The sequence below is a fragment of the Clarias gariepinus genome, chromosome 26 (genome assembly GCF_024256425.1).
Source record: "Clarias gariepinus isolate MV-2021 ecotype Netherlands chromosome 26, CGAR_prim_01v2, whole genome shotgun sequence".
Lineage (NCBI taxonomy): Eukaryota > Metazoa > Chordata > Actinopteri > Siluriformes > Clariidae > Clarias > Clarias gariepinus.
Genome location: NC_071125.1, coordinates 4677158 through 4695694, shown reverse-complemented (window position 1 = coordinate 4695694; position 18537 = coordinate 4677158). Strand labels below are relative to the sequence as shown.

Here is an 18537-nt window from a genome sequence, read left to right as displayed (position 1 = left end):
TGCCTGTTTTACTCTGACAAATAATTCTGCACTTTCCTTTTAGCAAGAACAACATTGAAAAAGTGAAAGATGTATAGATAAGATGTTATATTGCAATCAATATGGGCAGATTTAGAGCAGAATAAATGATCAGTCTATTCAGTTTTTTACTGACTGTTGTATATTTTTTATTTGCATTGTTTTTACTGACAGTTTATTTCATTCGCCATTCAATATCAAGAACTAAACTAACTAAAATTTGCCTGAACATCAAAAACAAATGGGCTGCTTCCTTGGTCAAAACTAGCAATAATTAAAAAAAATGAAAAACAACTAATTTATTATAACAAAACCACAATCAATACATGAAATATGGAACTGAAAAAAGTTGGAAGTTTTTGGTACTTAAAAGTAAACTTTTAACAGTTAAAATCCTGGTTCAAGTCAAATCCCAGCATTTCACTAGTGCTTGAATAACAAAGTAGAATGTTGTAGACATGATTGAACTGCCTGCTTCATGTTTGAAATGCTGGCCCCTCAGGATATCCTTTATTGCCCCAAAATTACAAGGGATGTAGCAATAACTCCCAGCAAAGTTTCTTTAATGAGCAAGGGGTGTTGATGAATGATTGTGTGTACAGGTCCCACAGACAGATGCATTTCTTCCTCAAGTTATATGTGGATTTTTTTAAGGATCATCTGTTCCACTGGCTGAATGGTCACGGGACCAACTGCAGTGTGCTCCAAGCCACCTCAGCTGAAATCATCATTCATAGATGTACGGCCTTGTTTAAAACATTTTAAATCCTTAATAATATATTACTGCCTCTGTCATCACCATACACCTTAAAAATGCTGCTGGGTAAATATTGGACTTAGTTAATTTAACCCAGCAAAATGGTTTTTTTGTTTAACCCAGTAAAATGGGTTAGATATTCAACCTAAATGCTTGGTAATATTTAACTATAATGCTGGGTTAATTCTACCACATAAATTGGTCAAATGTTCTACCCAGATGTTGGTTAATTTAAACTGGAATGTTGGGTTAATTCTACCTCACAAATAGGTTATTATTATTTTTATGTTTTACAGTGAATCTGTAATAATAATAAAAAAAACTACCCATGTCTATTAAACAGTAAAATTACTTTAATATACTGGTCTATTACAAAAAAATTCCAAGTTTTGCAAACCATACATGGGTCATTCTAGAATTACGGGTACATTTCAAATAGAAAAAGAAGACAAAAAATAGTATTTTCTTTTTATTTATTTTTATAGAACACACTTCAAATTTAATATTTTCAATATTTGCTGATCTTAAACTTGTAAGATTTTTAGAAATTATTCTGAAAATCAATGTACGAACAAAAAAAATCTGTCAACCACTAACAGAGTTGACAATAACAGAGTTGACATTTTCCACCATTTTGTGCTTTAGCTCAAGATGCTAACCTCAAACCAGATACCACATGGCATGTATAAAACGGAAATTTATGTATTTTCATCATATTATTGTTTTTAAAAAAGTGAATGAGAGATCTACTGAAATATCACAATAACAGATTTGACAAATAATTATTCTACTATTGGTGTATCCTACACATTTTGTACAAATTAATGAGAGAGGAATAATGACATACCTCAGTGCCTTCCAGATTTTCCCACCAGAGGAAGCGACATCACTTGGAGCAAGTCACATCCTTTTTTTTATCAGTGCTTTAAAGATTGTTGTGCCTTTTTATAACAAAGTTAACAGAGTTGACCAGAACGTAGGGACAGACACAAAATGTATTTTTTAATTACTAAAATGACAAATAATACAGAAAATAGATGTTTTATGCAACTGTTTACATAAATTAGTAGAGTAAACACACAAAAAAGAATAAAATTAGACATAATTATTTCATGATAATTGAAGCTGACAGTCAAAAATAGGTATAGAGGGAGTCTTTAATTTAATATTTTCATGACAAAATGTTTCTTAATACACATATAAACATTATTTTTAGTGATAGCTTGATATAATTTGTGTAATTTTTCAAAACTCCTTCAATAAATTTTTTGTTTTTGAAAAATAATAAAAGGTTTATCTCGGAGACGCATTATCCTGCTGGAAGTAGCCATCAGAGGATGGGTACATGGTGGTCATAAAGAGATGGACATGGTCAGAAACAATGCTCAGGTAGCCCGTGGCATTTAAACAATGCCCAATTGACACTAAGGGGCCTAAAGTGTGCCAAGAAAACATCCCCCACACCATTACACCACCACCAGCCTGCACAGTGGTATGGATCCATGTTCTCATTCTATTTATGCCAATTTTTTACCATTTGAATGTCTCATAAAATCGAGACTCATCAGACCAGGCAACATTTTTCCAGTCCTAAACTGTCCAATTTTAGTGAATTTTTAGGCCTTGCTATTTTATAGCAACATTTAAAAAAGTCCTCTACAGGAGCACGCTGCTTTGGATAGTTGATGTCAAAAATATAAAATGCCTTGAAGCACACATCAACCGCCCCAAGTAGTGTGCATTGCTGAATAGCCTGTCCCACCAGAATGACGAATGCCTGAGAGCAGTGCTGGTCATTACAGTATCTCCCAACGTCAGGATGTAGGGGTACGGCCTTGATTTGATTTTGTTGAATAACAAATATTAAACTGAATAAGACTATCAATTTAGTGTGTAATAGGATTTATACTAAATAAAAATGACAAAGCTAGGGTATAGGTAACCTGAAAAACATGGAGACAGCTACTATCAAAAATAAAATAAGCATGGCTTTTGGGATAAAGCATATATATATATATATATATATATATATATATATAATTTTTTTTGTTTGTTTTTTTAGTCAGACTAGTTGATATTGTGGTCCATGTTAATTTTAAGCTAATTACCGAGGAAATGCATTGTCATAGCTGGGGTCATACTGGCACATTACAGTCACCCAAATATTAATACTTCCATCTAGTAGTTATCTGTACAGCTGTGGTACTTTTTTCTGTAGTTGGCGTGTTGACTGATAGTTAATTTAGCCTGAGCAACCTTGGTTAAAGAGGGCTACCTGGTTAGCTTACATGCAGCAGTTAACCCTCTGGGGTCCGAGGTGATTTTGGACCCCTTGAGATGTTTCGACATGCTCTGATATTTGTGCTTTTTTTCGGCTACTTATAATATATAATTGACCAACCTGTATTTTTCTTGTAATCAGCACAAACTGTTCTACAATAATATGTGACCAAAATAAATGTATGTGGTTGCATTTTTTATTATGCATGGTTAGTAAGTTTTGTGAAAATAAAAGTAGCTGAAATAAGGCCAAGAAACTCATACAGAACATTTGTTCACAAGACTTTTGAGAACTGGGCTGGTGGACTAGGGTTTTTGCTTCAAAATTATGTGTTTACTTGCTCACAGAAAACAATATAGTGATTAACATTTTTAAGTCACTTTTTGAGTGTAAAGGGTCTATGCAAGAAGGCGTGATTTATCATTACTAATGCAGTGATTCACACCTGAGAGGACAAAGGTCTGCATAATGAGCTGCATAATGAGCCATCAGACAGGTATGAGAGAGGAGAGTTACAAGAAAGGACAAAATAAGTTTATATATTTTCATTGTTTAGGTTATTTGAGAATGTATTTGACACACAAAAAAAACCTTGAGATTCACTTGCGAGTTCAGTTAAACAGTTTATTAGGAACAATCAATGTTGACTTTTTAGCAGCATTACTGCCGTCACTATAACAGAAAATAACGCTGTTATCACAAATTACACATAAATTACGTGTAAGAACTGTGCAAAAAAACAACAACTGTTATCAGGAAGATAATTCACGGTGTAAGGTTTGTTAAGTCTACTCCTACACCCTGAGAAAATGTACAGGGACTAAGGAAAGAGGGGACACAGATGAACATACAGTGGCTTGCAAAAGTATTTGGCCCCCTTGAACTTTTCCACATTTTGTCACATTACAGCCACAAACATGAATCAATTTTATTGGAATTCCACGTGAAAGACCAATACAAAGTGGTATACACTTCATCATACATGATTCCAAACATTGTTTTACAAATAAATAACTGCAAAGGGGTGTGCGTAATTATTCAGCCCCCATGGTCTGATTGCAGTCAGTTGCCCATAGACATTGATTGATGAGTGCTAATGACTAAATAGAGTGCACCTGTGTGTAATCTAATGTCAGTACAAATACAGCTGCTCTGTAACGGCTTCAGAGGTTGTCTAAGAGAATATTGGGAGCAACAACACCATGAAGTCCAAAGAACACACCAGACAGGACAGGGATAAAGTTATTGAGAAATTTGCCAAAGGGGGAAAGGTGTCAAATATTGTTATAACTCAGGAGAAACGCAGGAGAAATCTGACCGCGGAGTAAATTACTAGTTGGTGAAAAACGGAAGGGGTAAGCAGGTCTGCATATTTGTAAGAGGGTCAGTGTTTTGTTACACCCCGGCATTTTATTGTCTTAAGCAGTGAGATTAATAAAGTTCTAATGTTAATGTGGTTGCTAATGCTAGCAACCTAACTAAATGTCTACGTCATGCTAATACTACAGTTAACAGTTTAGCATTCATTCATCAATTCACCATCTTCGTCACCCTGCAAACATTCTACAGAGAAAGATAAAAAGCTCAGACATCTTAGCCGCTTCTTTCATACTGTACACAGGTGGGGTTCTTTGGCTAACTAGCAGCTATTGTCAGCTAAATTATCTTACCTCAGACCAGCCTGAAAGTTTGAGTGTAACCTTAACACGGTAACAGTAATAAATCTTACATATAGTAATATTTTTTTTGTCATATGTGACTTAGGTGAGTGAACATGTGTATACAGACCTTGTATTTAACGTAATCTTCCCTTAAATGCACAAGGAGGATAAACCGTCATCAGCGCTCAAAAGAGAAGACACTAATACTAAGTCTTCTGTAAATGTCAATCGTTTCTACGCATTTAATAAACAGAAATTCATCACTAGTCCTAGTTTAATTGAACACCCCTCATAGTGGTTACTCTGTTTGGCTATATGTGTGTATGTATAATGCAGCATAATGGAAAGTGAAATAATTTTCTGGTTTTGAAGAAGACTTTACTTAAAAACATACACAACTTAACATCTAAATATTCTGATCATTGCTTCATCATAAAAATAATCAAGTAGACCATCAAGATACCCAGCGCCATTCCGATGGCCCTCTGCTTCTTCTCCTGTGTAATGCAAGGCTTATGGTAAAGGATCCAGATGCAGTCAAGGTAATAGAACATGGATATAGCTAAATGAATAAAAAACAGAACTATAAATAACACCAGGCGCACTGGAATTACAACACTTTGCTTGTGATTGCTAAATTTCTCATAGCAGGTGTGGTTGCGTGTAGTGCTGTTGTTATTTCCCATATAGGCCTAGATGCCAAAAAACACAATTGTGCAGTGTGCACCACCGAACAGCCAGATGAAAAATACTGCCAATGATGGCTTAGAGAATCTTGCGAAATTTCTTGTAGGTCACTGGAAAAGCCACCGCCAAGACGCGGTCAATGCTAATATAGCCATCAGCAACAAAGTGGTGACGTAGATGGGGCTGAAAAAAAACATATGACATGATAGTACACACGTCCTAGAAAAGGTATTACTGCATGCCTGATGCTTCTCTATACTGTACATCTTCAGTGTTAGTATAAACAGGAAGAGGAGATCAGAGAGAGTTAGGTTCAGCAGGAGGACATCTGTGGGTGTGGCCTTTTTGATAAGCTTCATAATGAAAGCATACATGGCCAGGATATTAGCTGGAAGGCCGATTAAGAAGGTTATAATGTAGGCAGCGAGAAGCACACTGGTGGCCAAGTGTTTCACCTGAAAATATATTATATGTAATAAATTGAATCACTGATGTAAGCAAAACACATTTCGCATAAAAAGCACAGGCCTAAATGGTTGAATCATACTGTAAGAAGGGCAACATATGTTTCTGAAAAATGGGGAAAAATTATAGTTGAACTGTTTGCTCAGGCAATTGGCTTACACTCAATAAGTTGCTGGCCAGATGACCATCGTGTAAACTTGTGGACAACCTTGGGTTTTCTGTCCCAGGTAATACTGTATCAACCAAATTTGTAAATCAGTCAAATTGGCCATGGAGCATTCCATGGCGGCAGCCTGCAGAGCATGACTTCCTGTGCTTACTGCGCACCCTATGGTACTACTGAGAATCTATAGTGATCATCCAATCAACTATTCTGTTACAGAGAACTGATACATGCCTATAGAGCTTGTACATCGTCATGTGATCTTTCCAGTAATACTCACAGCTGTACTTTTTTGTGCTGATTTGTAAAAATACTGCTCTTTCTAATCTATAAGTTGTCTAGACAGCTGTTTTTTAAGCAATATTACGTGTCTATTTTTTATTTTAGTTAAATTATTAATTAAATGTAATTATAGTTATTTCTCTATTATTATCTCTATTCTCTATATATTATCTCCATTCTGGCCGAAGCCACCAACCCAAACACCCTTCCCCAACAGGGTGAACATATAGATAAAACCCTCCTTGATGGTCTACAATGGCGCCACCCCCGCCCACGCCACAATATCTATGTTTAGATTCAGATTTATTTTAACTATCTGCCTTTTTATACAGAGTTATGATTTACTAAGCTTAGCCTTATCTGAAAAAAAAAAATATCTTGTCCTTTCTTTTTGTTTAATATATCCCTAAAAGAATGGTTTTAAAACTGTCATGTTTTTTTTCCATCTATATATCTCGCTTATATACCAGGAAACAGACCAGACCAGAGTGTATCACACATCTGTATAAACACTCCCTGTGGGACTTTCCCCTCAACCCCTGGGTATAAAGTTGATGCTCTCTCTCAGACTGTACACATCAGCATGCCTGCTAAACTGTGGATACTGACCTATAAATGTATCCATATGTTAGACTAGCACTTTTCCTGGTCTTACATACATGACTGAGTCGCTATGCTAATGACCTTCTTTGCAGGTGGGAACATATGTTCTGTAAGTAATAATTAAACATGTCAAGTTTTGTGACAACCATCATTGTATTTATTGTTTTCTTTTGTGATTGCCTTACAGGTATCTTTTACATTTGTGCTTACAGGATGCAAGTTTAGGCAAGTTGCTGGATGAAAAAAGGATAAAAGGAATTTAAACAAAAAGACAAGAAGAATCCATACTGAAATAATATACAATGTACTGTAATATTTTGTTCGGAAACTGCTGTATTATTAATGTAATTATATTTCTTAATATTAGTACATTGCTAAATGTGAATAAACGATATTGTAGTACAATAAATTTATGGTATAGGAAGGTCAAGAATAAGCAATTAGGAAACCCCATTCAGGAAAATCTAATTATTTACCAGCATTAGCCACAAGAGTAAATGAGATTAAATAGTGGAAAAGCATTAAAAATGTCCTGAAATTAATGTCAGTTTCACTCTGACAATGATTCTGCATTTTCCTTTCAGCAACAACAACATTGTCGATATCAGGAGAAATGTAAGTGTAGTAGAAATTTAAATGGCAAAGAGAAAGATGTAAATAAGTTATAAATGTGCATTTAAAATGAGCAGTTTTTAAGCAAAATTAAATTATTCTGCTGAATGAAATGACATCAAACTAAAATTTTTATTTACATTAAATTAATTACATTTTTTATTGGCTTTTTATTATATTTTATTAGCTTTTAAATTTTATTTAAAAGCTAATCTGTGGTTTTTAATAATGCATATTAAATTTTACATGCTGGGAATTATGTAATGTTTGCCTGAACATTCCAAGGGTCAGTCATCAAAAAAAAAAAAAAAAAAAAAAGTCTTAGGTTGATATAAGGGGTATTGGTTCACACAATCAAAAGTGCCAGTTCTAGTCACATCCGTATGCTGTAGCGATGATCACACTGCATGCTGAAACTTCAGCCTCCTACAGTAGGAACTCCTTTAATGTTCCATACATGTAGAAATGGCTTGAAGTGAGGTAGGGACTGTACAGAGCTTTTACAGTTGAGTACTCCCAGATGAGTTTCTGTAATGTGCAAGTGGTGTTGGTGAATGACTGTACAGTTCTCACAGACAGATGCATCTGCTTAGCAAGTGACAAGTTACATGTCAATTTTCCAAGATCAGGCGTTCAACTTGCTGAATGTTCATGATGTTCAGACTGCACTGGGCTCAGAGATACCTCAACCGTGATCGTTATTCACAGATGTACTGCCTTCTTTAATATGTTTGCATTGTACAATTGCATTACTGCATCTTGCACTCGCATCATGCTTAAAGTCTTTTGTAAATGTCAATCGGTTTTAGGCTTCTACTCATCAGAGATTTCAAGAATTTTACAAGTTGCAGTTTGACTTGAACAACCTCATAAATAGTAGTTACTGTAAATGGCCATATCTGTGTATGTGTAATGCAGCGCATTGGAAGTGAAATCATTTTCTGGTCTTAAAGAAAATAACTTTCTTGTGTCTGAAATCTTACACAGATATACATCTGAATATTACTCTGATTATTGCTTCATCATAAAAATGAGAACTAGTACATGAATTATAAACCTGTTATTCAGCTAGGCAACACAGTCTGATCAGATTTGAGAATTCTGTGGTATAAAGGCAAATAAAAAAACATTGTTTTAAGAAGCTTGGTTACATTTTATGAAAATTGGTTTGGTTCATAGTAAGAGAACTAAGTGTAAGGTTAGTCAAAAGCAAATTTTAATACCAGAATAACAAAAACATGCAAAAAAATATTTTTATATTAGAAAAGTAATTATATTTCTTTTAAATTCTGTTGCTACTATTGTTATAGTGAGGGGTGTCAAAGCCCAGTTTACACTTAATTGAGAAAACTTTGCTCAGAGCCGATTTGGCAGTGTTTTTCCCATAGACAACGAAAAACATAATCATCCAGTATGCGCCACTGAACAGCCAGATGAAAATACTGTCAATCATGGCATACTGTATAGAGAATCCTGCGAAATTTCCTGTGGGTCACTGGGAAAGCCACTCCCAAGTAACGGTCAATACTAATAGCCATCAGCAGCAGTGAGCTGACGTAAATGGTGGTGAAAAAGACATATGACATAATAGCACACACGTGACAGGAAAAGTACCACTTCATGCCCAATGCCGCCTCATACTGTACATCTTCAGTGGTAGGAAAACCAAGAAGAGGAGATCAGAGAGAGTTAGGTTCAGCAGGAGGACGGCTGTTGGAGTGGGCTTTTTGGTAAGCTTCATGGTGAGAGCATACATGGCCAGGATATTAGCTGGTAGGCCAATTAAGAAGGTTATAATGTAGAAGCACCCGGTGGTCTATCATCTGGAAGTCTATCGTTTTGCTAACTGCAGGACACTGGTGGAAAAAAAAAAGAAATTATTATGCAGCACATTTGATATTATAATTTCCTGGGAAAGCTCTTTTCTGTCTGGCGCTTTTCCTGGTCCTTTATACTTACCTGGGTTGCTATGCTAATTACCTTTATTGTAGGTATAGGAAAATATGTAAATATTAATTACACAGGCCATGTTTTATGAATACCATAAATGTCCCTATTGTTTTTTTTTTTTGCTGTGTATGTTTGCATTGCAGGTATCTTTTACATGTGTGCTTCCAGGTTGCACGAGTACAGGCAAGACACTGGATCATGCTAGAAGGATAAAAAGGAATAAAAAAAACTGAAACAAGAAGAATACTTAATGAAATGGAATATATTGTAATATCTTGTTAGTACATTGAAAAATTTACATGATATTGTTAAATGTTGGTACATTTTATGATATAATGTATTAATGGTATATGAAGGACACAAATAAGCCATTAGAAAACCTCTTTCCAGGAAAATCTAATTATTTACCAACAACATGTTTAATAAAAAGAGTAAATAATAACAAATATTGGAAAAGCATTTAAAAGGCCCTGAACTTAATGGCAGTCCCTGTTTCATTCTGATAAATTATTCTGCACTTCCTTTCCATTTTGCATTCAAAATGGGCAGATTTTGAGCATATAAAGCAATAAATAATCAAACTAATCAAATATTGTTTTTTACTGGCTTTTTTAAGTTTAAAAGATACTGTGTGATTTTTGCTTCCTTGGTAAAACCCAGCATAATAACCCATTCATAAACACAACACAATTACTATATCAAATGTCAGTAAAAACACAATCAATATTTCAAATGTCATTAATGACACATTTAATATTCCACATGTCTGTAACAATACAATCAATATTTCAATTGACAGTAAAAACACAATCAGTACATAAAATGCCAGTAATGACACAATCAATATTCCGAATGTCAGCAATTAATAAAAATGTCTTTGGTTGATAAAAGGATTATTTTTTTCACAATAAAAAAATTATGTTTCGAGCCAAACTGGGACTTTTGATTATGCAAAATAGCAGAACAGTTATGAGAGTTAAAAAAATACGCTATTGAATTTATCCCAGTGTTTAACTAGTTCTTGGTAGAAAGGTCAAGGTAGAAAGTTTTCTCAGAATGCCAGAGTCATGATGGTTTCATGTCAGAAACTTCTTTTTTAAAGGCTTTTTAAAAAAAAAATGTTTTCACCATGCAAATGTACTGTGACTTAGAATCTCATAATCATACTGTGCTTGAAGTCCTATATAGCTAGAAATAGAAATAGCTATATTTGTGTATTGTAATGCAGCTCATCGCAAAGTGAAATTGTTTTCTGGTCTCATAAAAGAAAAGATGTTTCTTAAAAACCTTTCTGTGTCAGAAAATGTATATAGCTTGACATCTGAAGATTACATTATTTTAAGAAAATTGGTTATAATTCATAAAATTTTGGCCTACAATTGTAAGAGTAACTGTAAGGCAAATCAAAGAGAAATGGTTTAGGACTAGAAAAATACAGCTCTGTATTATATATAAATATGTATATATATTAAATCAAGCAAAAAGAAAGAAAAATATATTAGGATTATTAGGATGTGTCTCAGCTCATGAACTTAGCTAAAACATTCAGAACTTTAAAAAATAAAGAGTAAAATCATTGTACAATTATGTAATATATTTTAAGTTTCTGTTGCTGCTATTGTCATGGTCATGGTCATGATTAGAGACAGAATCTCGCTCAATGCTCAAATTGTGAGGGGTATGTGGGGTGTGAGGGATGTGAGGGGTGTTTAAGCCTAGTGTGCACTTAAATGAAAAAACTTTCCAGAAATAAAATTTAGCTGTGTTGCGAAACATGGTAGATGAGAAATAGAAGATAATAGGGTCAAGGCAGGCGTTCAAGGTGCTTAAGAGCAGCGTGTAGTACCTCCACTCTGGGCTGTGATTTTCGAGAAAGCCCACCAAATGAGAGGTGTTGTAAGGCAAAAAGCAAATCAAGTAGACAATTAAGGTACCCAGCGCCATTCCAATGGCCCTTTGCTTCTTCTCCTTCGTAATGCAGGGCTTATGGTAAAGGATCCAGATGCATTTAAAATAACAGAACATGCATATAGCTAAAGGTACCAAAAATAGAACTACAAAAAGCTCCAAGCGCACTGGAAGTACTTTCTTTTTCTGTTCATTGCTGAAGTTCTCATAGCAGGTTTGATTGTTTGTAGTGTTGTTGTCATGTCTCATATAGATGCCAAAAAACACAATTGTGCAGTGTGCACCACCGAACAGCCAGATAAAAAAACTGACAGAGATGGCATAAAGAATCTTGCGAAATTTTCTGTAGGTCAATGGAAAAGCCACTCCCAAGTAGCGGTCAATACTAATAGCCATCAGTAACAGTGAGCTGACATAGATGGTGCTGAAAAAGACAAATGACATGATAGCACACAAGTCCTGGGAAAGGTACCACTTCATGCCCGATGCCGCCTCATACATCTTCAGTGGTAGGAAAACCAAGAAGAGGAGATCAGAGAGAGTCAGATTCAGCAGGAGGACATCTGTGGGTGTGGGCTTTTTGATGAGCTTTATAATAAAAGCGTACATTGCCAGGATATTAGCTGGTAGGCCGATTAAGAAGGTTATAATGTAGGCAGCAAGAAGCACCTGGGGGATTATATTCTGGGTGGTTGTCATCTGGCGGCCTCTCTTTTTAATGACTGCAGAACACTGGTGGAACAAAAATAAAAAACATCATGCAGCACATGGAGTGTATTCGTCTACGTATATATGGTACATGCACACATATACAGTGGAACCTTGGATTACGAGCATAATTCGTTCTGGAAGCGACAGATAAGTTTTTCCGGTAGTTCGCGCAGGCGCTGTGTATGTGTGTGTGTGTGTGTAAATCTAAAGTAAGCCCCCCTCTCCCCCTTTTCATCTTACACAGTTACACTTCCTCCACTCTTTTCACAATGAAAGCACTGTTTATTCGGAAAAATAAACAAAAAATCTCTCTGACACTCGATTGAGCGACAAACTAACGGAATCACTGCTGTAAAGTAAAAATAAAACAAATTTACCTGCACTTTACGTTTAAAAAGAATCTCGACAGAGCAGTGTTTCTGTGTAGTGCAGAGAGAGAGAGAGTGTGTGTGTGTGTGTCAAAGAGCAGGCTGAGCCTTGAGCAGAAAAAGAAAATGGATTTTTAATCTCTCTAATGAGACTTGCTTTTGCTTTATTCATCACACGGCTGCACACACACGCATACAGACACAAAATGAAAGATGTTTTACGCGCACAGACGGGGTCACAGTGTTATAAAAAACAGTACACACGTGCACGGATGCTGATTATACCAGTAAGAGACGCGCACTAAGACCCAGCAGGGGAGGCGATTACCCACAATTCAGCAGCACAAAAGAGAGAAAAACCGATGGCTCAGTTGTGAGCACGGGATACATGATACTCGGTACTCGTAAACCAAGACTTGTTCGTTTCCAAGTCAAAATTTATTCCAAATCTTTCCTCGTTATGCGGAACACTCGCAAACTGCGTAACTCGCAATCTGAGGTTACACTGTACAGTATATCAGTCATGTAACTGACTCATTGCTTTTTTTCTTCATTAAGTCAATGGTGGACTAAAGCTGTTATGATGATGTTGTGGTGTTGTGGAAATATGGTGTTTTATCTAAAAATATATCGGTCAACCCAAAGTGCAGGTAAAAATCCATGAAAGCACAATGTTGAGCACTTTTTTTTAAGATTTTGACATTTGATAATATAACCTTCTGGGAAAGCTCTTTTCTGTCTGGCGCTTTTCCTGGTCCTTTATACTTACCTGGGTTGCTATGCTAATTACCTTCATTGTAGGTATAGGAAAATATGTAAATATTAATTACACAGGCCATGTTTCATGAATACCATAAATGTTCCTATTGTTTTTTTTTTTGCTGTGTATGTTTGCATTGCAGGTATCTTTTACATGTGTGCTTCCAGGTTGCACGAGTACAGGCAAAACACTGGATCATGCTAGAAGGATAAAAAGGAATAAAAAAAATAAAACGGAAACAAGAAGAATACTTAATGAAATGGAATATATTGTAATATTTTGTTAGTACATTGAAAAATTTACATGATATTGTTAAATGTTGGTACATTTATGGTATAATGTATTAATGGTATATTTCCAGGACAATCTAATTATTTACCAACAACATGTTTAATGAAAAGAGTAAATAATAACAAATATTGGAAAAGCATTTAAAAGGCCCTGAACTTAGTGGCAGTCCCTGTTTCATTCTGATAAATTATTCTGCACTTCCTTTCCATTTTGCAGAAAAAATGGGCAGATTTTGAGCATATAAAGCAATAAATAATCGAACTAATCAAATATTGTTTTTTACTGGCTTTTTTTAAGTTTAAAAGCTACTGTGATTTTTGCTTCCTTGGTGAAACCCAGCATAGTCAGAAAAATGGGCAACAATCCATTCATAAACACAACACAATTAATATATCAAATGTCAGTAAAAACACAATCAATATTTTAAATGTCAGTAAAAAACACAGCCAATATTTCAAATGTCAATAATGACACAATTAATATTCCACATGTCTGTAACAATACAATCAATATTTCAAATGTCAGTAATGACACAATCAATATTCAGAATGTCAGCAATTAATAAAAATGTCTTTGGTTGATAAAAGTATTATTTTTTTTCACAATACAAAATTATGTTTCAAGACAAACTGGGACTTTTGATTATGCAAAATAGCAGAACAGTTATGAGAGTTAAAAAAAAATACACTAATGAACTATGTATCAAAACCTTTGCTCGTCATGCGGAACACTCGCAAACTGCGTTACTCGCAATCTGAGGTTACACTGTACAGTATATCAGTCAGTCATGTAACTGACTCATTGCTTTTTTTCTTCATTAAGTCAATGGTGGACTAAAGCTGTTATGATGATGCTGTGGTGTTATGGAAATATGGTGTTTTACCTGAAAATATATTATACATAATAAATCATATTACATATCACATAAACCAATGAGCAAAACACATTTAGTGTAAGAAAGCACAGGCCTAACTGGTTGGAGGACGTTACTTTTTTAACGCAACTAATTTTTACAACATTAATAAAAAACTAACATTGCAAAATTACAGTCATTACAAAGTAATCAGTTACATTAAAGCATTCTCATCTGATAAAAGTAACTAGTTCGAGTACTTTTCCACTGCAGAAAATGATGCATGTTGTTTTTGTCTAAACCTTTATAATTACAGTGAAACCTCGGATTGCAAGCCGTGGTTTGCGAGCATTTCACAAAACATTTTTTTAAAATAAATTTTGACGTGTACTGATTATTATCACACACGTGTGTGCATAAAACAAAAGCAAGTCTCATTGGACAGGTTAGAGATTCATTTTCTCTCACTCTGTGTTAGCCTGCACTTTGTGTGTGCGCGCGCATCATTGGACAGCATGCTCGTTCCCCCCTCCTCTCACCTTTACACACCCGCCTTTCTCTCGCCTACACACACACACTATCAATGGAAACACTGCTCTGTCACGATTCTTTTTAAAGGTAAAATGCAGGTTAATTTGTTTTATTTTTACTCTATGCTCACTCGAGTGTCATTAGCAATGTTTTTTGTTAACTTTTCCAATAAATGAGTGTTTCCGTTTGTGTGTGTGTGTGTGTGTGTGTGTGTGTGTGTGAAACTCAAATAAGAGAGGACGAAGGGTTACTCTGTAAGATCAGAAGAGGGAGAGGGGAGGGTCAAATTCCTCCACTTACTTTAGCCTCACACACAAACACACAGTTACACAGCACCTGCGTGCGCGCGCGCACACACACACACACACACACACACACACACACACAGACAGCACATGCGCATACAAACACTAACAAAAAAGCTTATGATTTAATTTTACTTTTTTCAAAGGTAAAATGCTGGTTAATTTGTTTTATTTTTATTTTATATTTTGTATTAATTATTTTTATGTGTTTATTTTTTTGGGCTGTAAAATGAAAAATTTAAGTTCCTATTATTTCTTAAGGGGGAATTCGGTTTGATTTACAAGTGTTTACAAGTGAATTATGCCACCATCATTACTGAGCGAAGTTTGGCCAATAATCTGTTAACTAACAGCACACTATGTTACTGAGACTGAATAGTTGCCTTTCAATCAACTACTTTGCTCCAGAGAAATGATACTGTACAAACCAGATACACTACATGGTTCACTATATTGAAACTGTGTCTGTTCCCCGAGCTAAACACAAATTAAGAAAGTCTCAAAAAGTCTGTTTTAATAATTTAATTAACATACAGACCACAAACTCTCTGAAGCTGGGACTGTTAAATATTAGATCTCTCGCATCTAAAGCAGTTATTGTTAATGAAATTATTACGGATCAGGAGTTATATAGATATACTCTGTTTAACAGAACCCTGGATTAAACAGGACGAGTATGTAGCTTTAAATGAAGCTAGTCCTCATGGATACAGCTACATACACCAGCCTCGGCTAACTGGTATTGGAGGAGGCGTCTCAGTTATTTACAACGATAATCTGTCTATCGTACAAAAACACGGACACAAATTTTATGCATCTGAAGTTCTATATAGTAATATAAAAAGCTAGGTTTCGTAGCTACAAATATGAAGTCAGCTTATTAGTCATTTACAGACCCCCAGGACCGTACTCTGAATTTCTTTGTGAATTTGCGGATTTCCTCTTAAACCTAGTCATTTCTGTAGACACAACGTTAATTGCAAAGTGCGAAGTGAAATTTTAATATTCATTTTGAGAATCCAGAAGACCCTCTTCTATCCAGAAGTAAATCAGTGTAGTAGGACCCACTCATAAAGCAGGTCACACTTTGGATTTATTGATAGTCTTTAGATTAAGTATACGAAATTTATTCACAATTCCACTGTCTGAAGTTATCTCAGATCACCATCTTGTCTCAATGAAAGTGTGTCATAGTAATAATGTATGCACAGCGCCGCGCTACCGTATTAAATGTACATTCACATCAACTACCAAACAGAGTTTTATCAGTATTCTCCCAGAGTTACCAACGTTGATTGGATCACCGTCTGACCCCACAGAACTCGATCAGGCGACTGAATATTTAGAGTCGACATTTCTCTATACCTTAGATAATATAGCTCCAGTTAACAGAAAATTTAGATTAGAGATAAAAAAAAACTCTCTCCCTGGTATAACAACCACACGTGCACTTTAAAACAGACTGCTCTGAACTTACAGTAGCACGTAAATGGCGTCAAACTAAAGTATTAGTACTTCAAATAGCATTGAAGGAGAGCATCCTGAACTATAGAAAAGCTCTTAGTGTAGCTAAATCAACCTATCTCTCCACTCTTATAGAAAATAACAAAAATAATGCTATATTTTTATTTAATACCGTTATAATTATATCTAATACAAATATAAGAAAAGAAGACCACTAAAGAAATCTCCACAACAACATCATGCAATAGTGAGGACTTCATTAACTTTTTTAATAATAAAATTTTAAATATTAGGCCTAAAATTGAGGCTTTGAAACCGGACAATGTAATTGATGCAGATGTTAAACTAACCATGTCAGATCAGAACCTAGAATACTTTACTCCACTTGAAGAGAATTAACTAATTTCACTCATCTCTTCTGCAAATTCATCAACCTGTATATTAGATTCTATACCCCCTAGTAAAAAAATACGCTTTAGTGTATTACAAATATGTTTAAATCCTTGATAGTACATTGCAAATATACTAACAAAAAGTTGTACCATCAGTTAATATATAAAAAGTATACTAACATCATGCTTTTACCAATTTTTGAAATTAAACTTTAAATATACTTCAAAATAATTGTATTATAGTACACTTTCCAAACATATATTATTTTAAAATATACTTTAAGTGAAAAGTTGGTCTAATTTTCAAAGGATATTTATTCAAACTTCGTTTTTTTAATGTATTTTTGGTATGTTTAAAAAAAATATGCTTGAAATAATCATTGTACAAATGTACAGAAAGTATACATTAGAATACAATTTTTAACATATGGTAGTCTCAGTATATTATCAGTTAAATTTAAATGTACTTTATTCATATGTACTTATACTTAGTTAACTACTCTCGCGTGCACACTTTTAGACTCGTTTTTGCACGCTGAATCTCTCTAATAATTGATAATTGATGTTTGCACTCTCTCACTCTTCTGTGCGCTCACTGTCATAAAGCTACACTTGCACAAACTGCAGCAGTGTTAGAACTCTGCAACTATTCTAGCCAACCAGAGACTAAAATCGGCGCCACACCAGCCAATCATCTGTTTCCTGATTGGCTCCCAACAGGCCTCCGCTTCTAGTTTGAATTAATGGCTGGAAGCTGCATCATTGCGCGCGTTAGTTCATATCTTTATTATTTTATTTTCATCAGCATAAGTTAAATCTTTAATATTTACCTTATATTACCTTATATATTGTCTAATGTGTTGTTGCTAAATCTTATGTACTTTGCTTGTGGTATAATGGCTCCGTAGCTCTCAGCCTGTTTTCAGTCTCTGTGTAACAGCTAGAATCAACACACCAGGTTTGAACTAATACTGTACCTGTATATTCTAATACTAATGTCTGTCTGTGTTCACACAACAGTTTAAATTTTAGTTTGTGTGTCTGTTAACACATTTTATTGAACACAAATTAACTATAGTAGTGCTTTTTTGTAACCTTGTGCAAATTAAATCTGTTGAACTCATGAATTAAATCTCCCTCCTACTTACTGATGTACTGTAATGCTTTTTAAAAACAAGTTATAGTGTAGAAAAAACATTTTAACATTTGTAAATTATCCTAAACACCTTTAGTGTACTGGTAATACATTTGCAATACTGTAGTATAGAAGGCTTTATGTACTGTATGATACAAAAAAGTATATTTGTATTAACCTCACAGTGTACTTTTTAGTATTTGTAATTGACCAGAAGGATAACACCTACTGCTGCAACAAGAATCTACTCATAGTATATTAATCATGTATTTGTAACACAGTAAAATAGCTGCAATGTACTTATAATATATTAAATATATACTAAAATTCTATTAATTAC

General features: G+C 34.7%; 1 protein-coding gene and 1 pseudogene across 1 annotated transcript; both read right to left on the bottom strand.

The window, feature by feature from the left end:
* Nucleotides 1-5136: 5136 nt before the first annotated feature.
* On the bottom strand, nt 5137-6264 carry LOC128513834 (free fatty acid receptor 2-like; annotated as a pseudogene).
* Nucleotides 6265-11063: 4799 nt separating this feature from the next.
* On the bottom strand, nt 11064-12086 carry LOC128513833 (free fatty acid receptor 2-like). The gene has a single exon (XM_053487384.1). The coding sequence runs from the start codon at nt 12084-12086 to the stop codon at nt 11064-11066; it is 1023 nt and encodes a 340-aa protein (XP_053343359.1).
* Nucleotides 12087-18537: the final 6451 nt, after the last annotated feature.